Genomic DNA, 26,526 nt, shown 5'->3' with positions numbered 1-26,526 from the left:
ATAAAGAGTCTATAATAAAAAAAAAAAAGCTTAACATTTTTTCCAGATAGGCCTACTATTTTTGGAACTTTTTCACTACGCTTAAACTTTCCCCCCTTTTGGATACATTCTAAAAGAGGAGTCTTTATGTTTCAGCAGCAGTCGTTTACAAGAGATCAGCATTGTTTCCTCCAACAGTCCTCTGGGCAGTTTGACAAGCAGTCAAGACTCCCTCCACAAACAGCATCAACACCCCAACCCAAAGAAAAAAGGCTTAAAGAGTTCACTAGGTCGATTCTTTTCTAAAAAAGAGAAGCATAAACCAAAGGAGCTGCTTGCTAGAGAAATGGCTGCAGGTAAGATTTAGTCTCAACTCTGCTGGATTCTTTGATCCTAATTGTAATTAGTGATAAAGTGAAAGAAATAGCATCTTCTGCCAATAAGAGAACTTTTCTGCACTTAACTTTCAGCTATATCTCAATACATTCTCTACATTCTTATATGGACATTTTAGTTTAAATCTATGACATTTTAGTAGGTACAAAATTAATAATCATAAAACAAGATTTGAACTCAAAATTTAAACCTAACTAAGTCATATGACCAAAGATCACATGACTTAGAAACTGAATTTTTTTTAGGAAAGAAAAGTAAATCTAATTTTTCTTAAATACCACAATAGTAAAAATAAATGTGATGTTTTACACAAAAATGTATTTTAATTTATGTGCTTGTTTGATCTTGAAGGAAATTATATAGATGGTGGTGATAACAGTGGCTCAGAGATGGGTATAGGTCTGGGTCAGTCTGACTTTGATAGGAGGAAAAAGAAGAAGTAAGCAGTATTTTCATTATTTGAACTTTGTCTTGAATCTTTTGGGACTTGAGCTGCTTAAAGTTTGTGATTGTGTATGTCTTTAGTAACTGTATAGTATTTTATAAGCTTTGTTTAAATAGACTTATCCATACAGCTAGTGTTTTAGTGTACACATTGCTCATGAAATAGGAATACATTGAATCTATTGAACTTTTTTTTTCTGTTTATTGCATTAAAAGTAATGTGAAACTAAAACAGTGATGTATAAAGAAATTATTTTAGATTTTTTTTTTAACCAAATGTTTATTTCCCAAAAACTTTCGCAAAATGTTTATTATTGAACATCTAGTACAAGTTGTTAGAATGTGTTCTTCAGCTGTTGCTTTATTTCTTAACTTACTGTTAGAGGTGGATGGGCTAGCTCCATTTGGGTTTTCAGTACAATTTGAGTAGACTCTAGCCATTAGCTTTCTGTTTCCTTATTTTACTAGACATGAACTTTTGGAAGAAGCCATGAAAGCCAGTACGCCTTTTGCATTATGGAATGGTCCAACTGTGGTGGCTTGGTTAGAAGTAGGTTTTGGAAATCTGTATTTATATATATATATATATATATATATATATATATATATATTTTTTTTTTTATTTTTTTTTTCAAATTACTCAACCAAACTTTTGAGTCACTCGCTGAAGATGCTATTTGTTAATCAAACACTTTTTGTTTAAAGATTATTGAATCAGAATAATTCTGATCTTAATAGATTAGAAAAATATACAAGTCGCCATTGAAGCACTATTCTTTAGTATTGACTCTAAGGTTTTCCTTTCATCAAATACAATCACATTTTGATTTCATTGTTTTTTATCTTAAGTGTTATTGTAAACATTAGGAACATGAGCAAACTTTGTTAAAAAATATTTTGATGCAAAAAAAAAAATGTAAGAAATTTAATGACTATTGTGTAACAGACCTTCGCGCTGTAAACACACTAAATTTTTAGTTTAAATAAAGCAATACTAGTTTGAGCTCTATGCACTCACATACACTCTAAGTCTAGACAATATTTTATTCTGCACTCATTCATTTTAAATTGGTTTTGATGTTGTAAAGAAATTGCTTTTGTTTGTTACTAATTCATTACATTTCTTTTTGTTTGCTGCCAACCAGTTATGGGTTGGTATGCCAGCTTGGTATGTAGCAGCTTGTCGAGCCAATGTGAAAAGTGGTGCCATAATGTCTGCCCTGTCTGACACAGAAATTCAGAGAGAGATTGGCATAAGTAATCCTTTACACAGGCTGAAACTGAGGCTGGCCATACAAGAGATGGTTTCACTGACCAGCCCTTCAGCTCCAAAGACTTCCAGAACGGTAATTGTTTCTACTCATTTTAATTATATATTGATAAAACTTGAACCCTCCTTCATAAGTTTGATTGGCATTATTATATCATTTAGCTTACCACTTGCGTAAACACTCAACCCTCCATCCACTATTCATCATCGTCTGTCCCTTGTCTTTTTTAGGAATGCTGTGACAGTTTGCGTAACAAAATCCCTCCACTTTTCCTCTGTCACCAGCTGTTCTTAACAGAATATCAAGATAGAGGCCAGTCCATTCTGTTATGTTATCCAGTCAGCTTTTCTTTGGACAACCCTTTCTTCCTGCTTCCTCCACTGTACCTTGAAGAATGACTTTTGATAATGAGTCATGTCTCACAATATGACCAAACCAGCTCAGCTTTTGTTTCTTCACAGTAATGAGTTCTTCCTTTTTGCCAGCCAGAGTGTTGACTTGTAGGAATACAAACTCCTTTTTTTTTCTGGTATCTGATACCCAGCATTATCTGTACCATTTACTCTCAAAAGCTTGGATTCTTCTTTCAATGTTCAGTGTTCAACTTTCACAACCATATAAGAGTACGGAGACCATCAGCGAAGAATACAGTTTAAATTTCACTGAGAAGATTTTCCACAGTTTGCTTTAAGTGGTTTTTATCTCTTTTATTGATCTTCTATCTTGTTATGTTTGACTCTAGATATTTAAATGAGTCAACTTTTTCTAATGTTTGGTAATTCTACAGTATGCAACATCTCTGCTATTGTTTCTAAATAATAAACTAGTTTTATTTAACATGAAATACTTCCTTGTTTATATGGTTAGCCCTCAATATATTCTTTTCAAACTCAATGTGTGAATCTACTTATGGTTTGCATTCTATTTCTTTTGTGTTGATCAAAACCTGTCTCTTAATTCCTATTTTCAAACATTGGATCAGCTCATAGCTTTATGGACTAATGTTTTTATTTTCCACTAAAAGAATTCTTGTTAACATAGGTTACATTTGCAATTGATTATGTTTCAGACTTTAGCATTTGGTGATATGAACCATGAATGGATTGGTAAGGACTGGCTTCCTAGCTTGGGTTTGCCCCAGTATAGAAGTCACTTTATGGAATGTTTGGTAGATGCTAGAATGCTTGACCACTTGACCAAGAAAGACCTCAGGGGTCAACTGAAAATGGTTGACAGTTTTCACAGGTTTTTTTTTTACTATTTTACTCTCTGATTCTCTTACTTAAATTTTAGACCTGTCCTAGGCATGTAGTAAACAAAAAATATTCTGAAGAGGTTCTGTCATAAGTTAAAAAAAAACAGCAACTTTAAACACTAATATTAATTTTTTTAAAATTGTTTAATCTAATCTCTTTCTCTTTGTTCAATGTAGAACAAGTCTCCAGTATGGCATTAACTGTTTAAAGAAAATCAACTATGATAAGAAAGAGCTGGAGAGGAGGAGAGAAGAAAGTCAGAATGATGTGAAAGGTTGGTGACAACCAAATACTGGGTTCTAGCTCATCAAAATATACATTTGAAACATTCTAAATGCTAAAAGAAAAATAGTACACCCTGTGCATGTGTTAATCTGGTTAAAGTTATTATGAGTCTCTACATCAGACTGCAGACAAAAATATAACTCAATTTTTATTAGTTCACTTGATAGCAGTAGTTTCAAAATAAAAGACTAGTCCATGAGCAGTTCATCCCAATGTAAGGACTGAATTCTTATGCTCACAATGAGACTTAGTTCTTTGATCAGATCCTATAAAGTCACAGTATTTCTAATTGCTAATGTTGATTTGATTGTAATCCTTTCCACTTCAGATGTTTTAGTCTGGTCCAATGAGAGAGTAATCAAGTGGGTTCAAATCATTAACTTGAGAGAATATGCAAACAATCTTCAAGAGTCTGGTGTGCATGGTGCACTCATAGCCTTGGATGAAAGCTTTGATCACTGTAGTATGGCTCTGGCTCTTCAGATACCTACTCAGAACCAACAGGTAATAGGATACAAGAGTTCTTTGATTTCATCATCTTTGCAAACGTACATCATTCATATCATAGTCTTTCTCTTTAGTTCAGTTGACTGAGGTAGTGCTACTAAAAGATGGTCTGTGGCCAAGTGTGTTTTGTTGAAGTGCATTTACTTTCCCTTGCTCCACATATTAGGTTTACTTGATGCTTTCCAAAGGTCTCTTGGGCTAAATAATATAATAATGTCTATAAAACTTGAAATTAGCCCTCGACACTAAAATCAGACTAATCTCATGGAAAACAAAATTGTCTATAAAAAGTTGTTGCTTTACTCATTGAATCTACAGATGAAAAAAACACAACTGAAGACACTAACATCTTCAAATGAAATTCTTAAGGAAATCTGCATTCTGTTTGCCTTGATTGTGTTTGCTAATCAAGTATACAGCCTTTGTTTTCCCCAAAATTTATTACAATTAATGGATTTAGTTGAATAGCTAAAAAAAAAAATGTACAGTTATTTGCTTTTTACCGTACCTGAAATTAAATATGTTCTTCTTAAAAGCTCTTTAATGGGGAAAGTGATAATGACACATTGTTTAAAAGTCTGCTCCATAGCTTCAAGTTGGCTAAAAAAAAATTGCAAAGCTTTTATCAACTCAGTCTGTGTGTCTGTCTGGCCAAAAGTTTGTACACATCATTGTTCTCCAACACCCAATCTCGAATGAAGCTGAAATTTCGCACAATTTATTCTTTTACCTGACAACACAAGAATCATTAAAAAAAATTAACAGTTAGTTAATTGATTATTGGTAATTATTTTGTTTGGTTTCTCAAAAAGGGTATTGAAATAGTACTTGACTGAAGAGGTGGTATAAGCTGAATTAGTCCCCTTTATTTTAGCTTGTCGTCTGAGTGAACACAAACATGAAATAGAAACAATAGATAACTATACAGTCTTCCATAAAAGAACTTGAATGGCAATGAAGATGATTACCTCTCTTTTCTATTTCTTGCACTGTTATGACATGATTAGGAATTAGTTATTTGTTTCGGGAATAGGGTAAAGTTTTACTTAGCGACGATGACGTAAAGTTGGTTAAAAAACAAGAACGCTCTAAGCGATGCTAAAAGGAAGACGCTTCTTGTAGAGTAGTAGACTTGAGTACAATAGAATAGATACAGATTTACAGACATAGCTGACACCAGACGATTCCCTTCTTCATTATTAAATATCGTTATAGAACAACATCAGCGTCGACTACATATTTGATTGTTTCGGCCTTTCGCCGGTGTTACTGAATTAGTTAAGTTCAGCGTTACTTCCAGTCAGATCTACACTAGACATATTGTCAAGAATCAACACCGCTCGGAGGCCTTTAACAGCTTTCTCTGTGTTTTGTAACAGTCGATAGAACATCTTGCAATGATGTCAACATGTCTAGTTGCTTTAAAATGTCTGTGCATATATTTTCACACATTTTAAATTGATATTAGCTGTTTTCCTTCTATTTCAGGCTCGTCAAATTTTAGAACGTGAATTTAATAATCTTTTAGCCAAAGGAACAGATAGACGTTTAGAAGAAGTAAGTGTATAGAGTGGCCTATAATTAGAGCTGTGTTTTTAATGTGCGTCTTTAACATTGTGGAGACAGTGCAAGTGTTTAGTGAGCTGTTTCCTTCACGTGGTGTGTAGTGGATTGGCTGCCATAACATAGTCATTTTGACCTCTGATTCCACCATTTTAGTTCTAATTGAACATTGAGAAACCTTAGGTCAAGTTGAAAAGAAACTAAAAATATTTAGGAAACCATTTTGATAGTGCCCACATCACGTTTTTATAGCTTAAGCAATGCTCATAATGTTATATAACTATGTTGTAATACAAAATACTATATAACTATTATGATTCAGATAGATGTTATAAAAAAAATTAAAAGTAGTATTTTAAAAGCTAGGTATTATTATTTAATGTGTTGTTACATATAGTTATTGCACAATAGTTATACAATTATACAATATGCAATAATATTGCACAATAGTTATACAAAACAATGCAATCTTGTAGTGTTTCATGATTTGATATTTATGCATAGAGTATAAAAACTCTACCTAATATCACTGGTGGAATAGTTTATGTTGTTGTCCCCATAATTGTTTCTATTCTTCACATAACAAAAGTGTGTAGTGAATTTCTTAGATTAGTCAACTCCCATTTCCCCTCTGTGTCCAAATAAAATGTCAACTAGTCTGGATTAGTTTGTGAAAGACTTACCAACAAGTTAGGAGTCAACAGTTAACAGTTGATTGTTAGTTTGCATTATCTGCATGAGTTTCATTATTTCCATTGTTCTCTTTTCCATTGTTCAATTATGTTCTTGCTATGTTTTACCATTCTGTAAATGTGCCACCTCCTGCTATGTATATTTGTGGTGGTATTTTTTTAAATTCTATATATCACTTCTTTCCCATTGCTCCATCTCTGTTCATTCACACTCAAATGAAAACAAAATATATTTTGCTTTTTTGTCCTGAATATTTTAGTTGCATGTCTTGGCTATTCACATTAGCAGGTTTCTCTCTTTTAAATTTGAACTAAACTTGAATTTGTATACTCAGAAAAGTTATCATTTATTGTATGTTTTGAACGACAGTGGGGATACTTGAATCCAACAGGATCACAATGTAAATTGCATTGTTCAGTCTAAGAATTTGTAGTTTAACTGTTACTCGTGTAAAAAAATTATACATTCTACATGACTTTGACTGCTGTTTCCACAAGTCACCATTCAGTTTAGTGGAAATCTAAGAAAAACCTTTATGCCTATTACTTGATCTTTTTATTTTTTTGTTCTTTTCTAATTGTTTAATTCATCACTTCTAGAAAATATCAATATTTTATGACTTCTTCTTTTTATGTGTCACCAACATTTTCTATTATAAAATAGGATGAATGTCAGAAATCTATGCACACTAAGGATTTTATTTATTAAAGAGTCATTAATATAAGCTGTACATCCTTGAAAGGTTGATGTTATTCTTAGAATAATAAGCCTAACCCTCAACCATAATATAGAAGTATTTCTTTTTTACTTTCTCTTTCCTTGTTGTTTTTTGAATTATTCTCAGTGTAATGTTTTGTTTCATGTTGTTTTATTGTCACTGTTTTTTTCTTTTTACCTCTTGTAAATGTTAGCTTTGCCTATTCAGAAAATGTTACTTAAATGGGCCTCTCTCTTTTTTTTTTTATATGAATATTTTTTTCTCATTCTAATTTGTTATAGATAGAGCTATGCTTTATGACACTGGTGAAAGTTTATATCTACTGTACATCCTACCAAATGGGTGAGGAATTATGATGCATTTTTTAAAATTTGATCCTTACCAAGATAAAAAGCAGGACATAGGCCAGTGCATACACTATTTTATGCATTTAAAGACTAGGGTCTTTCCTTCATGTTCTCTATCAAACTGATTCTCTTTCATAGTCCACACTGATACCCATTTGGATTTATCTTGTGGTGCTGTTGAATTAGTTTATAGATTCTTTGATAGGTCATACAATTATCGCATTCTTTTGCATTGAATTGTTGTTGTCCATTTTTCCCTGTTGTCTGCAGTAAGAATATTAGATTCAAAATTTGGAAAACATTGGTTCTATTCTTGATAGTCTTCTGATTGTGGTCAAAGATTGATCTCTTCATTCAAATATGTATTTTTTTTAATTTTTTTTTTTTTTTTGAAATTTGTTTTGACTAGAAATGTTCACATTTTCTTTTAAAAGGTTAATCTATTATTACCCTAATCTTATCTTTTAAACTAAGAATAGATTGTCTATCTTATCTCAACTCATGCACATATACTGCTACTGTTTCTAATGAAGCAGAAGTTTGATCTCTCCTGCTTTACATATGCATGAAATTAAGATATGCTTTAAAAAAAAAAACTTTCACCAATGGATGATTAGGTTTTTTTTTACTTTGATTTGTTTGTGTGTATATATGTATCTCTATGTAACATTTATTTTGCACTCCAGGCTAAAAACAAACGCAGATGAGAACAGCTCAAGGTAAATCCTACACACTCCACCCCAGCCACTACTCATTGCCATTTCGTTTTATTTCAATTTTTATTTACTGTTGGCAATTGTTTTGGTCCTTTAGATCATTTCTTTGAAAACATTTGAGCTTGTGTTGAACTGATCGGGTTTTAACAATTGGCTAGATTCTATTAACTCATTCCTTTGGTGAAACTAAAAGATCATTTGGGCTGATATATAAAACCAAGTCATGGATATGATTATATAAAATTGGGTCATGAATATGATAGTATAAAACACACTTATCAAATAACTGTAAAATAGCTATAAATATGATGTTTGAAATCAATTAGAACCTCATTCCCTACAAATTGAACTTATCTATAGCTATTTATTTAGATTCCCTTTTTGTTTTACTATAAATCATTTAGAGCATCTCAAAACATGAGTGTATCTCATCATTCACTGGGCTAGTATTGGGGATCATGAGTGTACAAAGTTTTACCTTTCTCAATACTCTCCATTTAAATCTATAGGCACTTGACTAGTTCTCACAAAATGAGCCTCAAGTGTTTTTGTTAAATTCATATTCTTTAAAAGAGTTATTTAGTTTTGAAAAAAATAAATTCTCATTAAAAAATTCAATTTTAAGCATTAAAAATAATTTGAAGCATCTATTTTTATTTTTTAAAATCAATACTAGTTTTCTAATCTACAAATCACAACCCAGCTGTTGTGATAATGTTTTATGAACATAGCATGTGTAAAACATCTTTTGCAATCCTGTTTACAACAAAATGACTTTAAACCTACCACTATTTCTCATTTTGTTAGAACAAGTCAAAAGGTAGAAGACCAAATATCAAGAGGTTAGGAGGGGGACAAGCTTCTACTGTCTATGGTAGTTGTTGTGAAATCATAAAACCAATCTAACTTTCTAAATGTTGTACCACACTAAGACAGGAAGAAGGGAAATATCATTTGTAGCTGTTCCATGATTTATTTCTTCCTACCCATTTGTCTTTGTCTGTCCGACTGCCACTGACTTTATTAAATATCCTTGACAAGGGGTGCACCTTATATTTACTGTCATTATATACAGAGATTTCCTTCCTCTCCCCTCTTTATTTGTTCATTTTTTTTATATTTTTTTGCTTTGATTTTTGTCCTTTACATTGAAGGTTGTGGTCTTAGGATTCTCACAGAATCAAACGTGCATGCATCTCTGCATTTGTTTGAGTTCATCTATTCTAGAGTATAGTATTATCTGTGTGCCTTTAGTTAAGTTTCCCTCTAAGGCCTTGATGCATTTGTGAAAAAATTTTGAAGCCTTAAAGAATGTTTTATAGAAAGTTAATTTTTAAAGTCTCATGGATACTTTTCTGGAGTTTTTATTTTAGGTCTTAAGGGTGTAACCTTAAAGTCTCATTTGAAACTTAAAATCCAAAAGTTTCTATTCTTTAGTTGTTTGCTTTGTCACTTAATTATGACACCAATTGATACTTTGTAATATGAACTCAGATACACACTTTATAATGTAAACTCTGATCCATACTTTATAATGTAAACTCAGATCCATACTTTATAATGTAAACTCAGATCCACACTTTATAATGTAAACTCAGATCCATACTTTATAATGTAAACTCAGATCCATACTTTATAATGTAAACTCAGATCCACACTTTATAATGTAAACTCAGATCCATACTTTATAATATAAACTCAGATCCATACTTTATAATGTAAACTCAGATCCACACTTTATAATGTTAACTCAGATCCACACTTTATAATGTAAACTCAGATCCATACTTTATAATGTAAACTCAGATCCACACTTTATAATGTAAACTCAGATCCATACTTTATAATGTAAACTCAGATCCATACTTTATAATGTAAACTCAGATCCACACTTTATAATGTAAACTCAGATCCATACTTTATAATATAAACTCAGATCCATACTTTATAATGTAAACTCAGATCCACACTTTATAATGTTAACTCAGATCCACACTTTATAATGTAAACTCAGATCCATACTTTATAATGTAAACTCAGATCCATACTTTATAATGTAAACTCAGATCCATACTTTTTATAATGTGAACTCAGTCAGACTTTGAAAAAAAAAATGCTAAGACTAAGTTTTGTTATTAATTAAAATATCTTCTCTCAAGTTGTCAATACATCAAGTGTAACCACACTATATTCCTTTAAAGAGTGGAACTAGATAACTGGAACTTTGAAATTAAAAACAATGTTTAACATCATGAAGCTCAACTTCTCCTTCAGCTGCAATGATTTAATGTAATTCACGTGTATTTATCAAAAGAACTGAATGCCTTCTAACTCCCTTTGCTTCTCTAGATACTTAGTGCTTTCCTAATACTTACACAAATGTTTGGACTGCCATGATTAGCTTTTAGAAATTCTCATCTTGTCATGTGACATGAGATTTAGTCTATAGTACATACATAAGCTTTAAAATTATGAACTACAACAATGCTGAACATATTGTAGTGTAAACTATCTATCAATCAATAAGTGGGATCTTAACTTGAAACCTTATTGCCTTGTACTTTTTCTAAACATTTTCAAAGTCACAATGGGTTTTACAACTTGTTTTTAGTAAAGCTGTCTACAACATGGTTTGTTTGATCTAGGATAGTCAGACCTCTATATTGCAAAACTTAATATGGGACTTTGTTTATTAGGGTGAATCTATGCTTGGTGTAGTTGAAAGGGGAGAAGTCTGGACAAATAGTTTAAAAACAATGTTTTAGATGTGGTGTGACTTATCTTTGACTGACATAGTTTGTGTTTGGTTTATTATGTTTCAGTCTAAACCTATTTCTTAGCATATAATGTTGTTTACTTCTTGTCTAACACCCAACACATTTTCTTTGAGTTTATTATTTGTTTCTTTTAAAATCATGTTTTGTTGCATGTCACTCATTATTTCCCCTTGATTAACATTCTTGTTTCTACTAACTATTTGTCAGCTTTAGTTTAGACAGAGCTTGTGAATATGTTACTAAGAACTAATGCTTCTCTTGTTCACTTATGTAAACATCATCTGTTAGAAAGTCTTAGTCTGTCTTGTATATTAGTACTATAAGAAGGACTTCACTTTTACAATTATTTTTATGTAATAACTACTATACAGATAAATGTTTCTATTTTTAATTTTATTAATTTTTCTCAACTTTCAGCATTTAAAAAAATGTATACTTCACTATGATAAAAAGATTCATGTTTGTGTAATTTAAAACTGAAAGTTAATGTAATGTATGTGTATTTGAATAAAGCAGGTATTTAATATTATTAGTTAATGTTCTTTTCTAAACAATGCATGTGGCTGAGTTCTAATGCTTATGTCTTTTGTTGTCAGAACTTTTAAGTGCTTAAAACACATTGAAATCTTAAATGTAATTTTTGTTCTATTTTCAATTTCTTTAATCATATTTACTCATTATGATATTTATTCATTTTTTTTCTTTTGTTTTATTCTTTACAGGGTGAGGGTGGGAGATTCCGAAGAGCTCCGTCCTGGCGAAAAAAATTCCGCAATAAGGACAGCAAAAGTGGTGAAGAAGGAGAGGCTACGGCCGCTGGAGCTGTCCCCAGTCCACCAGACACCTATGTTCAATCATCCCCTCAGCACTTACGGCGACACACTGCCTTGGCCAATGCAGCGGCGGCGGCAGCAGCTGCAAATTCAGCAACTGTGACTGCAACTGCCACAACCTCTTCTCCATCAGGTTCCAGTCCTGCAGCCTCCAACACCAACCCTTTAATTGGTGGTCCATCTGTCATAGATGGCAGGAAACCAGCGCCAAATGAAAGACACTGCTGAGTTGTTATGGTCTTGTTTGTTTAATTATTGTACTTATTAAGTAGCCGGCATTACTTTTAGACCAGCCAATCATTGGAACGTAGACACTGTGCTGCATAGTCAAAACTCTTTCATTACACAGAATTTTGCTGGGCTTTTTCAGTAGACAGTTTTAGATGAATCTACCAACTGTCTTCATTTCAATCATACAATCTTCATCTGTTCTTGTATCTGTACCACTTCAATCTTCTTTCTACTTCTTCCTTCTCCTTGTTGTTAACTGCAGATGTATTTTAGGGCTAAACAAAATGGCCATTAGTCAACTTTGTTGTTTGAGCTGAGACAACTCAAATTGTGATTTGCTGCATTTGTTTCTGTGACTTTCTCTTTGTCCTCACCCCACTCATCCCCTAAGATGTTCAAGTGCAATGTGATCTATTTCATTGTTTCCATACTATCTAGTTGTTTTTCCTTCCTTTTTTTTTCTGATCATTTTGTGTTGAACCATGATGAATATCAGTGCATACCTGGTTAAGAAACTCTGGTTTACAATTAATGTTCATTATGTGCATGAGTGTGTGATATTTAACTAGGCTCCTTCAAACCCATTTATTCACTCATGAACAAAAATCATAAAGCATGTTTATGATGTTGTTTGCATTACTCATTATTAGTTGTACAAGCAAAACTATGAAGGTTGGACCAATATGTATGACCATGTAATCTCAAGCCCATAATTTATTATTTGACCTGTGAAGTTGATCTGCTAAGCCATGTCTTGGACAAGACCTGCTGAAGCTCCATTAGAGACCTAGACAAGGAAACCTTGTCCTAAACCTAATCTGCTGAGTTTTGTTTGAGGAGAGACCTAATAAAGCCTGGGTATAACCAACCAGTTGAGAGATGTCTAGGACTAGATTTGATCAAACTTTGACCTTGGCATGATCGTTTAGAGCCTTGTCCTGAACATGATCTGATTCAGTGTTTGTGATGTGTACATAGCTGTAGATGTGTGTGAAGCCAGTTCTTTGACTGTAAGTGTATTGCACCAGATTCTGGCATAGAGAAATCTAACACTGATTTATATTTAGTTTGAGTTTTCTTTCTATTTTGCTTTGCAGATTATATGAAGATGCCAAAAAAATTAAAAAGATGACATTGTCACATTAAAATTTGTAATATATTTTTATTTCCCTTGAAACCATTATCCAGTGGATAGTTCGATTTTTTTAAAATTAAAGTTTTTTTTTTTTAATTTTGGATTGTACAATGGTAATTTATTGAGACAGTTTGGTTTTTATCTAGTCTTTTAGCAAAGCTTGTCAATTATTTTATTTTTAACATTTTTCTTTAGGTGAGATTTTGAATGTTTCTGGGCACCTTGCCTATCACTGCATTTATCATAGCTTTACTGTACAGTAGATAGAATGGTTCTGATACATTTGCAGTTATTTCCAATTATGTTCCTATTTCTGGTTTATGTCTATTTCAAACCATATGCTGACTCTACACAGCCTCCCATCAGGCCTCAGAATATTGCTAGGGTTGATCTGTCTTCAAACCTAAAGAACTAGTTGAATAAATGAAATGAAACCTTTGCAGAAGTGATTACTAGTTTTTTGCTGGCTGGGTCTTTCAAAAATATTGACTTTTGGCTAGGTCTTACAGTTGACTAATATGGCTTATGACACCTACGTTTAGTAGCCTGGCAGAATTTTCCAACCACCTTTTTTTTTATCAAAGGTATGAAAATAGAAAAATGAGTATTAGTTACTCTTGTATGAAAAAAACACACTCTCATAACAGTCAACTTTCAGTTGTTCTTAGTTACGATTTTTTTTTTTTTATTTAAAATTGACTCTGTTTAGAATTGTAAGGAATCCTTGCCTTCACCAGACTTTGAACTTAAATATCTAACAAAGTACTCAGCCACCACATCCTGGGCAGGAGACTAACCAAAAAAAAAAAAAAAAGAAGGATGGTATGATTTGGGAGATGGTTCTATGGGAGGTGCATTAGTCTGCTGCTGACAGTGAGTTAGGTCATTTGAATTTTTTTTTATTAGTTACAAACTCTTCTTAGATAAGACAATTTTTTTTGGACATGATAAAAGCAGTGACTATGAAAGTGGCTGAGTTTATAAACTAATGTCGTTGAAAATGTGTTGTTTTAGAATTGAACAAATTAAGATCTAGAAATTTACTCATTAATAGTATTAAAACACAAGGCAAAAAAATACATCTTCTTTCACTCTTTGTGAAAGCAAGGATCTCAAATTCTACAGTGGCAGAACTTGTGTATACTGTATGTAGATTGGACAAACCTAACATGTAGCTCAACAACATTGTTTTTATACCATAACTAGCCTGACATTGCCTGCGGGCCTAAGTTTGGGTTTACTAATCTAGTGGATTGGATTTAGATGTATGTTAAACTTAGCTCATGATCCTTTCAAGTTTTTTCTATTTCGCTACGAAAATAAAATTAGTTGTGCGAAAATGGGTTTACCCGAAGCCGATACATTCATATCTATTAAAAACGAAAATAGCGATAGATTAATATTAAAAACGGGTTTACCCGATTTGTTAAATGAATGCGATAATGAAGCAAACAATTAAACCAAATAATTTTTAGTATGCGATTCATGAATGAATATAGATCTAGGCCTATCTCAACACAGCTTCGCAGCTTTCGTAAACGAATGTATTAAAAATGCTTTAGAAAACCAAATTTGAATGTTAATTTGATCAAAATATGAAATGAATGGATGATAATTAGTATGTTCATGTATTCAAGTATAAAACTATCTGTGCGAAGAGAAGTTTTATCATCTTCGAGTTTTAGATCTAGGACATTACAGTATTGTCTAATGAAAGAATGTTCGTCAGGAAATCTGTAGTCACAGATATAAGGAACTAATGTATGTAAAAAATGGTTTTGAAAAACAAATTTGAAGGTTAATTTTATTCAATGGACCTTCTTTTGTATTTTCATGTGTCAAAGTAAAAAACTATCTGCGCAAAGTGTATTTCTTAAAATTAAATCTAGATCTAAATCCTTTCGATCTTTTCTCATATCAACATTGTAAACATGGCCTAGATCCATTAAATACTATAGCTGTAATAGAGTTGGTCTATTTTTTTTTTTAGGGTCTTAAGTTTATTTTAGGGCCACAATACATTCACTACGGTCTAAGTTGGTACCCAAGGAACATTTCTGCCAAGTTTTATCAAGATTTGTCAAAGCGGGTTTTATTTCTATACGGGGACATACATACATACATACGCCAAACATTCTGCTTTATAGTATAGATTACAAAAAGTGAAGCCCAACCTATATAATTAACATAAAATATCTATCACATGAAAATGATATTCAAAATACAAATCAGTATAAAGTCAATATAGGCACACAATTGTAAATATAGATCTAGATTTACATATGTGTGTGTGTAGACTTCTAGATTTAGGACTTTTTCTAGACTAATTGCAACACTGTCAAGTGCCAGTTTGGAGAATCATTTTGGCTGCCCTTTTGTTTTTTATGTTGAAAAAGTTATAAATTTTTTACAAGAAAATTGGCTCCAATTCCAATGTTGATATACTATAGATTGAGGTCTTAAGAGCACTTATATGTATGCTATAATTAAACTTTGTGTGAGAGTCATTTGATTAATGTTGGATACATGTGAACACAACTTAACCTTGACCATTAGATTAAAAAAAAATAGAATGCCTTCTAAGATACATGTGTATTTGTAGCCCTTGTTACTTGCGCAAGTCAACAGTTGTCTCCTATGTTATGACAGATAAAAACACTGCACATTACTTTTAGTGATACCCAATGGACCATAATTCTTATACATAGAAACATGCAATATCAACTGAATGGGCGGGGGGGGGGGGATGTGTGGAGGGACAGTGCAATAGCACCTACTGCCTACTTTACGACAAGGTTGTGTTTTCATTTATTTGTTCAACCTGTGAACTAAGCTTCCATAACCTAGTATGATAGTTAGCTTAGAGTTACTTGCCTTGAGTACATGTATATGTGAAAATATATATATTTTGTTTTAAAGCATGTTAGATTACAGAAGTGTTGTAGCGTAATATATTTTATTTTAAATTGTATTCCAGGAATATTTTATTTGTTAGTGTTTACATATTTTTTTTTATATACAAGGCTCAGAAGTAGAAAGTGTTATATATATAAATATATATATAATGGCACTTCAAATAATTACATTTTGTATGAAGTTGTGTACAATTAGTTTGCAACCATTGAGTTTGTTTCTTTGCTACTGGTAGATGACATGTATGACACTTGTGCATGACATCAATCAAATGTACAGTTAGTTTGTGTTCATTTTGTTTGACTTTTGATGAAGTGAAATGTGGCAAACCACACATACATACACAATGGTGATAGCATTTTGTTTACTTCCTAACTGTTCTAGAGAAAGTCCAAGACCATGAGAAACATTGTCATGTTTAGTTGAGATCAAGCTCTATGTCATTCTATAAAAACCTCATTAAAAGATCATTGAATTTGAAAATACATGGTGTTACTTATTAATATAATTAGTGTATAAGACTTGAACATTCAAAACACTCCACAAGAGAAAGTGACAGCCATTATGCTACCATGGTACCTGATTATCTTATTTAACCCCTCTACTCCAAGACCTGTTGAGCTCAGTTGGTGGTATCTTATTTAACCCCTCTACTCCAAGACCTGTTGAGCTCTTTTGGTGACATTTTTTAGCCAGTCTGTATGCTTCCAATTCTTTATTAATCTGATTTATTCTCAATAGTTTTAGTCTCAGGTTTTTGGTTTTGTTTTGCTCAGAGCTGTGATCTTCTTTGACTTTGTATGATTATACCAAGTTCTCTAGCTATTGTGTTAATTCATTTTTTTCCTGAAAATGCTAGAAAAAACAGAAGGGAGGACTCAATTGTTGTAACTCTTCTGTTGGTGAAAACTTAATAGAAATTGAACTTTTCTTAGCTACTCCCTCACTTGCTGAAGAGCTTTCTAGTGACTTTTTTTGGCCACCTTAAATGGTAGTACAGCCAATTGGGTTTTTGTAAACAATGTGCCATAGAAGTTTCCTGGGTTTATAGGTAGTTCTCTCTGGTTTGCTTGTTGAACTTAAGCTAGTACGGGTATTATTACAGATTATATTTGAGTCTTTAATTATTTGCAACTTAAGGTGAGTGCTCAAGTTGTATTATTCCTAACACCACATCGTAAATACAAATGATGATCAAGATCAACAAGTTCAGTCAAAAGGTCTTAGAAAATGTTCCTAACATTCCAAGTCACTTATCATAAAGTGTCTTTATGGCAGGTTTTCATGCATTTCTTTGCCAGAAGTGAAGACTTGGGAATGTCTCAAAATCCAACATTTCTAAAGTCTCAATGATTTTTCCAAGAATGAGTGTTTACAGGATGAGAAATTCAAAACCTTGTTATAATAGTAGCTAGACAGAACTATATCACACATCCATGAAAGTCATTTTTTAGTATTATAGGTAATAGAATTTACCACTTCAGGTGTTTAAATATATACATAAGTGATTAAATTTGAAATATATACATAAATGATCCTGGTATACACAAGAGTACTATAGTGTACAAAAGTTTTAGAGGTGATCATGATCATAACTACATGTACATGGTACTGGGTTGCTAGCTATCAAAATGTAATTGAAATACAACTGTTGTTTTATAATCTATGCAAGTATAATTGAAATTCTTATGAGCTGTACTTGGATCAACTGCTAAGATGCTGAAAATGCTTATGTTCCCAAGCTTATCAATATCAAATTGCACATGACAAAATAGGATATATCATGGACTAAGAAATTTAAAATTGATAAGATAAAAATCAAATTTTATTGATAGCCATAAACATAATGCATGACATATTTCTCTCTGAAATGTGTCCTTAAAAATATGACTACGAGTTCATGATGAAACTCTATATGAACTGGAACACAACAGTTAAACAGCATAATTGTAAAACAATAACTCATGGAGAAAACATTGGCTTTCAACTAAAAAGGAAGTTAATCTACCAGTTATGTTCATGTACACAATTCATTTCCAATCAATCTTCCATCTATCCTGACATTCACACACTGGATTGATCTAACTAAATATATGGTCAATTTACATCAATGGTGTAGTCGCATTAATTACACAAATTAGAAAAGACATTTTACAGATTCCAATCCACTTTGGAATATTTTGTTTCATTTCCAAAAACATAACAATGGAATAATGTTATACAAATGATAAACTTGCTAGCTGTGTTATAAAATATTACATCTTAGAAACATCTCAGAAATATACACAAATGATAAAATGAAATGTTGAAAAAAAAAAAAAACGTTTTGCTCTCCAGCTTGTTTTCAGCATCCATTTATGAGAGATGTTCATTCTCCAGCAAGCTCTTCAGGTCCTCAAAGGTCTAATAAAAAAAAACATAGTAAGAATACAATTGAAAAAAATAATAAAAAACAACTTTTATTATAATTATTTTTAAAAAAAGGGAATTTACAAAATTCCCAAGTCTGGATAAAGTTAAAAAAAAAAAAAATTGGGTAAACACCAGGGGTGCCACCCATGAGACCAAGTAAACCCTGTAAACCCGAATTTCCAAATTTTACAAACCCTGAAATCATAAACCCCAAACTTTACCAACCCTGAAACGTACTGCAAATACAATTTAAGCACCAAATTTTACGAAAGAAGAACAGTAGTAAATTACTACCTAGATCTATATCATAATATGCCCCCCATGTTTTAAAAATATGTAATTAGTAAGCTTTTCATTATAATAAATAGAGTTTGTGTGTATTGTGTGTTTATTGATAAAGTTCGTAATACAAGTTAAAAGTATTTAGTACAATTTTATATTAAAAATGCTTGTACACCCCCCCCCCCCCCCGCACACAGTTATTTTAAATGTTGTTTCTCTCTTAACATTTTTTCCCCTCATTATTTCTTTGAAGCAGCCTACTTTAATCAACATAAATAAAACTGATTCCATCAATGTACACGCATGGACCAGTAAATGTATTGCTAAAGATAAAATTGATTTCAGATTTAGTCCAGATCTACTCCAAAATGAACATTTAGATTTAGCATCTAATATTTAAATGTAGATTTAGATGGCTAGAATGTACATAATTATAATTTGCATAGATCTATTGACCAATCACCAATCGATCTATTTTTTCTAGCCTCTATGTCTTCAGGCGAACGCAAACTTATTAATTTAATTCTTCAATCATTGATTCTAGTTCTGATCTAAAAAACAATGTAAATATGGTTATCTAGTCCAACCTAAATCTAGATCCTACCTCTATAATACTCTAGACCAATATAGCTCTAGACATAAGCTAAGGCTTTATAATGTCTAGAATGGAACCTATACAAATATTAAAATATAAAACACGAAAAGGAAAAAAAAATAATCTTATTTCGCACTCATGAATTTTTTTTATAATTCTAAATCTAGGACTAGGTACGCGAGTAGATCTAGACTATCCTAGCCTTAATCTAGATCTATACTAAATACAAGACTTTAGATCAGATCTAGATTGATCATAGAAATAGATCTAGACTCTAAATCGAGCCGATTCGAGGCGCGTTCCGTAGGTCTAGCAATTTTAGATCTATAGAATGTTTACACTTTAAAAAAAAAATACTGTACCGGTAAACAAAGCTTAGTGTGCATGCAAAGTGAAAGTCTTACGAATCACGAGACTGGCCGATTTTGTTTACAATTAGCGGCTCGCGCGATCGGAACTAGCAAACTAAAATTAACGGGGAAAATTTTGAAAAAAATCTATATCAACTAAAAACCCGGATTTTAACAAAATTGTAGAAGGCAATCCCGGAGGGAGGAAAAATTGGACCCCTCAAAACCCGGATTTCCGGGTTATTCCGAAAAAGTGGCACCCCTGGTAAGCACAGAATGTAATAATTACTTATGGATCTGGGGTGGGCTTAGTGTCTTTATTTAGTATTTTGGGCATACACATTCCTAATTTTTGGTGTGATTTTTAAAAAAAAATACGGTACTTGTGTAGCTAACACATTTATTCTGATGTTGACCAACTTGGCCAGATATATCAGCTGCATGGAGCGTTGGGGAAATGGGTGGACAACATTGTTCCAACCATAGTTAATGCTCAGGCATTCCATTTAACATATATGTATTATATACATGTATATACATATAATAATGCTAGTTTAACTCTCTCCTAATTGACAATACCTACCATCATTGATTTGACCCTAGCATTTAAGTCAAATTCAATTAGATTAGCAATGATGCTATTAAACCTTTATCCCTCCCAAAATGTTATTAATTGATTAAAACTTAATCTAATAGTTTCCCTTTGTAAAACAAGACTTTCTCCTTTTCAATTGTGTTTTTACCAAGGACAATGTTTTTAAAGTGTGGGGGGCTTTGATAATTTCTTTTTTTCTTTAGATTGTTCTTTGGGTAATGAAGTTGGATAATGAGCTCGAGACAATCATTTTATATTTTTAACTGTCATAGATAAAATTGTGTGAATTATGGATAAATATTTTAAAATATATTGTTTTAACTGCAGTGGTGGACTGATAGGGTTAATGTGTGTGACCTACTGACACACAAGACTAAGGCGAATCACACACAGGTCAACGGCTGTTGAACAAGGGACATTACTGCTAGTACAAGCAATTATGACCAGTGTTATGGTCATGTGATCGAAAGCCTTTACGATCAAGAGACTGTAAGAAAGGACAGTTGAGTCCAGGACAGCAAGGACGGTGCGGTATGATGTGAGTCCTCGAGAATGTAGCTTTACGAGCTAGAGAGACTAGTAATGTTTAGTAGGCAGTTCTTTTGTGTTAAGCATTTGAAGTTAGTGAAGCCAATAGTGTTTTATTGGCTGTTGATGCATTTGTCATTAAACCAAAACATTGTTATTTGAAACTCTTGTTATCAAGTTATTGTGTTAGATTTGCTGTGTTTTTAGCAGTGTTTACAGAAGGCCTGATTAGGGTAGAGAAGAACGTAACAATATTGTTAGGTGCTCCCGTGCTGTGTCTTATGCAGATAAGTCAAACGGAGGTAACTCCAAATAGTGAAATCAAATAAAGATTTTTGTTTAAAATGCCAGTGTAAGGCTAAAAGGTGAGCTAGTCATAACAGAAGTGATTTTAAAGCATCAAGCTATTAAATAAAAAAGGTGCTTAGTGTCTGATTTAGTATTATTATGCTTATGCACTCTTACTTATTGGTTTGTTTTTTATTATACATATAAAAAGTTTCTTCCTTAAGTTCATCTAATATAGTTAACTAAATATTGGTCAATATGGAGACCAAACCCACTAACCAGGCATACTAACGTGTGCAGAAATTAATTTTTTTTTGACCATCTTACGATTATGAAGAAAATAAAAGTTGGGAAATTTGACCCCCCTCCCCCCCTTGACTTCTTTGTTATGCTACCAATATATAAACACATACTAAGCCTAATGACTCTAATAAGAAACAGATTAAAGGGATCGAACACAGTACTAAGTTTTTTTTAACCCTATTTAAATAATTGTAGCTTTTGAAATAGAAATAATCAATAACTGACATGAAAATGCATTTCAGTAGAAATGACTTGTAATAACTATATTTGAGATTTTTTCATAGAAAAAATGTTCTGATAAAAAGTCAATTTCACTCTGATGTTGATAATATATAAGCAATAGTTATTTGAACCATAAGACTTTAAGGTTAAAATTTAAATGTCAACTCAATGCTACTTCTTAATCATTACCTCCTTTCAGCAACCTTAGAAAACAATGCCACTGCTGCTGCTCTATCAAAACATATCACAAATATAACAGCTAAAAACCTGTAATTCTGTTCAGCACTAACATGCTCAGTAACAATATAAATAGTGCATGGCTGATAATCCCTAATAAGAACAAATCAGTATGGAATCAAGAATGCTTTGAAACAGGTCAATAATAGGGGTGGAAAATCATTGAAAGTAACCACAAGGAAATGTACACAACCAGCTGGTCCACATATTTGAAATAAAATACATTTCAAGTTACCTGTAAAATCCAAACTCTGTCGTGCAAATTTCTGGTCAGTACAGTCACAGGATCCAGGTTGGGAACAAGAGATGTCAATAATTTAACCTAAAAATAAAATAATAAAAAATATACATTTTATTGACAGAGCTGCAATACTATAGTCTACACCTAAAATCCAATGGTTCAAGAAGATGTACCTACCTTATCCTGGCATCTCCTTAAAAGATCATACTTAAAATGTGTAAGGCCATGATAAGAAGCAAGGTATTGATCCATTGTATTGCCAATGACTACTTCCTAAAATTAAAAATATAGCATTAGAATACTGTAAAGCCAAATAATAAGATGCTTAATAATCAAGAAAGTTTTCTGTTCACTAGAGAATTGTTTAAACCTGTGCCACTTCCACTCCTTTAGATTTGTCTTCTTCCAAATAAAATGGATCATAGCCAAAACCAAACATCAGCACAGAACGAACTCCTTTCTCTGTAGTTTTGTTGACAGTAGCTTGATCAGTCTGAGACCAATTTTGACGCCGAATGGTCTTCATGTTGGGACAATTGCGTACCCGGTTCTGAGAACATGAAATTGTTTATGTTTTAAGGTAACTTTAGCATAGTGTAATGTATTTCTAACTATTTTTTTTTAAATTATATGACATAAACATGCCACATGCTATAAAAAAAAAAAAGAATTCTTGCCTTGAAATCTTCTTTCATAGAGACCTGTGATTCAATGTAAGCAATCTTTTCTCTGATCATATTATCAAGATAGGTGATAGGTTCAATAAAATGCATATCTGAAAAGAAAAAAAAATAATATATAGATTTGCAGTTAAGCAAAGATTTTAAACAAATTCTTTATGGTCAAGTTTTCATGCTCATATGCTAACGTAAAACTCCACACTGACTATAGATATTAGTCTCACCTTCTTCTGCCTTGATACGCTTTAAGAATGAGGGGTCAATGGCTTGTCTAAACATGGCCTCAACATAAACATAGTATCTGTCCAGGTTTTCATCATTACCAAGTTTACTTTCCAGGCTGAAACACAAAATCACTTCATTGTAAGTACACGCATTATGTCGTTATATTTCGATAAACTAATGCAGAAGAAAACTACCTTTCCAGGGAGGGGGGCTGTGGGATAAATTCTTCTTGAATCTCAACTATGATTTCACCATCCTGGGAAGAGACTTGTTTGATCTTAATCTTGTCATATAGATCTATCATTGACTGAGCCCATGAAGAATACTGCAGGATGTATTGTATAAAAAAATCAAGAAACTTCAAAAAGACACACACACACACAAAAAGAGCAAAAATTTCTTCTTAAAGCATAAAAAAAAGGAACAGAAGAAATACTATTAAAAAAAAAGATTACAACATTATCACAAAACAGCAAGAGTCTAATTGAAACATCAAAATTACATCAACACTTGCAAAGGGGATATACTTAAAATAATATTTCATATAATTTAAAGACAGCTGAAGAATTGGACCATTAAAAATAATAATTTCACATACAGCATAAAGAGACTTGTGACGGATCTTTCCTTCAGCAACAATCATTTCAAATTTTCTAAGCATGTTTGGACCTTCCATGCGCCAAATAGGATAATTTTCCAATTTTCTAAGATCTGCCTTTTCAATGAGATACTGACCAGTCTGTTTAAATTATAGATATAGAGAGAATTGGGTAATATCCAAACAAATGGTTAGTCAGAATTATCATACCAATTTAATATAAGTACAGTAATATATACAGTAGGCACTCACCCGTACAGAGTTAGGATTAGCATCTGCTCCACTATCAGAAACTTCATTAGGGACCTCATTCTCTTCTTCCTCCTCATCTTCATTTTCCTCTTCCTCCTCCTCCTCTTCTTCTTCCTCTTCCTCTGAATTGTGGCTCTGTTTGCCTCTTTTCCCTTTGCCTTTCTTCCCCCTGGATACAGCTTGTCTAGACTGACGCCCTCCTTTTTTCTTTTCAGGCACAAAGTCTTCATCTTCATCATCCATATCATCAATCATTTCTTCCTCTTCTTCCTCCTCCTCTTCTTCTGGCTCTTCCTTGGGTTTAGGTTTAGGGGTGCTTTTTGCTCTAGGTGTCCTGCCCCTTCCTCTTCCTCTGGTAGGCTGTGGGCTGTCAACATCAGGTTTGATATTTTCTGGTGGAATCAGGTCATCCCCAGATGTAGTAATATTTTTCAGACTGTTTACAGATAAACCAGAAATATAATGTTCAAATATTAAGACTTTAATCCAAGCAAATTAAGATGGCTTTAATATTGATAGTAAGAATAAATAAACAGTTATAAAGCTACAGCATAATAGATAAATTGATTTCCACTAAAATATTATAAATGCATTTTTACTAGTACCAAACAAATCAGAATAATATATATGTAAAAGAATAAAAGCTTACACTATTCTGGGACTTCTTGATGGGTCAGCCATATTTGCAGGCAAATCTTTGCCTCTACCCCTTCCCCTGAAAAGAATAAATTCAAATATTAAGGCTGCATTATTTACCATTGCATAACAAAAAATCAACAAACTAAGTAGGATGATAAAATAGTTACCTCCCTCTCCCTCTAGCACCACCACGTCCACGTTTAGATGTTTTACTGGCACTCTCATTAAGACTCTACAAATGAATATTTTTCAAACAAATATTTAAGATTATGTATATTAAATTTACCTAATGTTTAAGTTACTAAAACGCTGTGATTCTTAAGCTAGCCAATACTTACACCATCTGATAAATCTGAATCTTCAGCTAAATTATTAAATTTTCTTTTCCTTTTGGAGCGACTTGATTTTCCATCATCTATCAATTTTACAAAAACAAAAAATTATTAGGATCAGATTTTATTATAGTTATAAAATAAAACATTAGAAATTATTCAAAATAACTAGCACACTACTCCTTGGCAATTACACGAAATCTCTACATCTAGATAAGCAATGAATTAATCCAGGATTAATGCTTAGCTAAGCCTATTTTAGGAAAAGGACTGATCATACCCATGCCAGGAGGAAATGTAAATCATAAATGATTTTCACATTATAAAACTAATAAAATGAAAATCATACATTGACAGAACAACTAGAAGCTAGAATTGAATTTGTTAGACATTGACTTTATATGTTACATGATTTTTTTTTCTTCTACCAATTAGAAAATTCACTCTAAATGATTGGTTGAGGGAAACAAAAAAACTGGTAACTTCAAATTAGCTCCACTGAAAGTCATCCAAACTCAAACTAGATTTTCTTGATCATTGGAATGGTTAGGGTTACAGTCTTTGCGTGAATAAACATTCAAACAAATAAGTTGACAGTATTTTGGATAAAAGAGACCATTCTGCTTTATTTTAAACTTTGCCACAACATGTCAGTCAGTTAAGGTATCTAGTCATGTAAACTAATACCCATTCATAAAAAATGAATGGGATTTGTATAAAAACAGTACTTACCAGAAAGAGACTGATCTGGTTCTGTTTTGACTTCTGCTAGATCAAAGTTGGGAAACTTTTCTGCTTCTTGTTTTACTTCTGCTTTAAGTGTTTCATTGCCGGCACCATTTGATAAGGAAGAATCCATCATGAACTAGGAATCAAAACATGTTTAATTTAAAAGTAAGCATGACTTATATTGATTAATCTAATTAAATATTTAAAAACCACATTCACAATTAGATCCAGCCAGATCTAAATGGCAAATAATTTTTTTATTTCTTTTTTTTTATTGACATAATTATTCACATTATTTAGATTATGCATGACCAAATGTAACAATGTACCTAACACTAATATATCTAAATCCATTAGTTGTAGATCTAGAACTCTTTTAAAATGAAGACACAAAATTAATGGGGAAAATGGGTGAAAGGGAAGATGAATGCTTTCTATAAAATAAACCTATAGCTATAGCCTATACACTAGATTACTAGATCTAGCGTAACTAGAATAGATGAGGACTATCTAAAATATATTAATTATCCTTAGCCTCTTAGCACAGCAATTGGAATTATTTAAGTCTGTAGATTTGTTTTATGAAAATTCTTTGTTTGTATCCTAGATCTAGCAGTAAGTCTAGCTAGAACGTCTAATTAAATGTCTAGATCTAGAATTAGGTCGACACAGATCTGAGATGATTACATGATATTCTAGATCTGCTCGAGTACTCCAGACTAGACAGTAGATCTAGATTAGACGCAAACAAAAATTGATGTAGCAAAAAACAAAAATATCCTTGATGCCAATGATGAGTATCATTAATCATGACGTCAAAATATTTCGTAATGGACAAAAATTACATAAACAAAAGCTAAAATAAAACGTTACCGGGTTCGCACGTTGAATAAAACGCTGTTCGGCGCTAGCTCTGCAGCGGGATCATGGATTGCCGGATTTTTCAAAATTGCC

At 32.3% G+C, this 26,526-nt stretch overlaps 2 protein-coding genes across 5 annotated transcripts in view; one reads left to right on the top strand and one right to left on the bottom strand.

Annotated features, from left to right (window-relative positions):
• LOC106069900 (liprin-alpha-1-like) overlaps nt 1–16,547 on the top strand; it is a 51,314-nt gene extending 34,767 nt beyond the window's left edge. For 2 of the 4 annotated variants that reach the window (XM_013229673.2, XM_013229671.2), the window contains exons 16-24: nt 136–335; nt 727–814; nt 1,288–1,369; nt 1,965–2,165; nt 3,160–3,335; nt 3,523–3,620; nt 3,960–4,135; nt 5,627–5,695; nt 11,675–16,547. In XM_013229673.2, the coding sequence (XP_013085127.1) occupies nt 136–335; nt 727–814; nt 1,288–1,369; nt 1,965–2,165; nt 3,160–3,335; nt 3,523–3,620; nt 3,960–4,135; nt 5,627–5,695; nt 11,675–12,013 (1,429 nt within the window). In that variant the 3' untranslated portion in view covers nt 12,014–16,547. Of the gene's footprint in view, nt 1–135; nt 336–726; nt 815–1,287; nt 1,370–1,964; nt 2,166–3,159; nt 3,336–3,522; nt 3,621–3,959; nt 4,136–5,626; nt 5,696–8,145; nt 8,179–11,674 lie in introns of all 4 variants that reach the window. The other 2 variants (XM_013229674.2, XM_013229672.2) reach the window with 2 other exon arrangements.
• A 1,320-nt stretch (nt 16,548–17,867) lies between these two features.
• On the bottom strand, nt 17,868–26,282 carry LOC106069901 (ABC transporter F family member 4-like). The gene is made up of 14 exons (XM_056043120.1): nt 26,260–26,282; nt 25,576–25,708; nt 24,850–24,926; nt 24,679–24,743; nt 24,522–24,587; nt 23,873–24,308; nt 23,621–23,761; nt 23,217–23,347; nt 23,022–23,137; nt 22,795–22,892; nt 22,488–22,667; nt 22,295–22,390; nt 22,112–22,198; nt 17,868–18,467 (listed from the first exon to the last, which is right to left on the bottom strand). The coding sequence occupies exons 2-14, from the start codon at nt 25,703–25,705 to the stop codon at nt 18,420–18,422; spliced, it is 1,671 nt and encodes a 556-aa protein (XP_055899095.1). The 5' UTR covers nt 25,706–25,708; nt 26,260–26,282; the 3' UTR covers nt 17,868–18,419.
• Between the last annotated feature and the right edge of the window lie 244 nt (nt 26,283–26,526).

This window comes from Biomphalaria glabrata, chromosome 10 (genome assembly GCF_947242115.1).
Source record: "Biomphalaria glabrata chromosome 10, xgBioGlab47.1, whole genome shotgun sequence".
Lineage (NCBI taxonomy): Eukaryota > Metazoa > Mollusca > Gastropoda > Planorbidae > Biomphalaria > Biomphalaria glabrata.
This window is presented reverse-complemented; position numbering and strand designations above follow the sequence as displayed.

Coding starts and splice junctions, on each gene's coding strand:
- LOC106069901 (XM_056043120.1), bottom strand. CDS start 25,705: ATGATGGATTCTTCCTTATCAAATGGTGCCGGCAATGAAACACTTAAA. Junction 22,893..23,021: donor GCGTATCAAGGCAGAAGAAG/GTGAGACTAATA, acceptor TTTTCTTTTCAG/ATATGCATTTTATTGAACCT. Junction 22,391..22,487: donor AAGGAGTGGAAGTGGCACAG/GTTTAAACAATT, acceptor TTTTAATTTTAG/GAAGTAGTCATTGGCAATAC.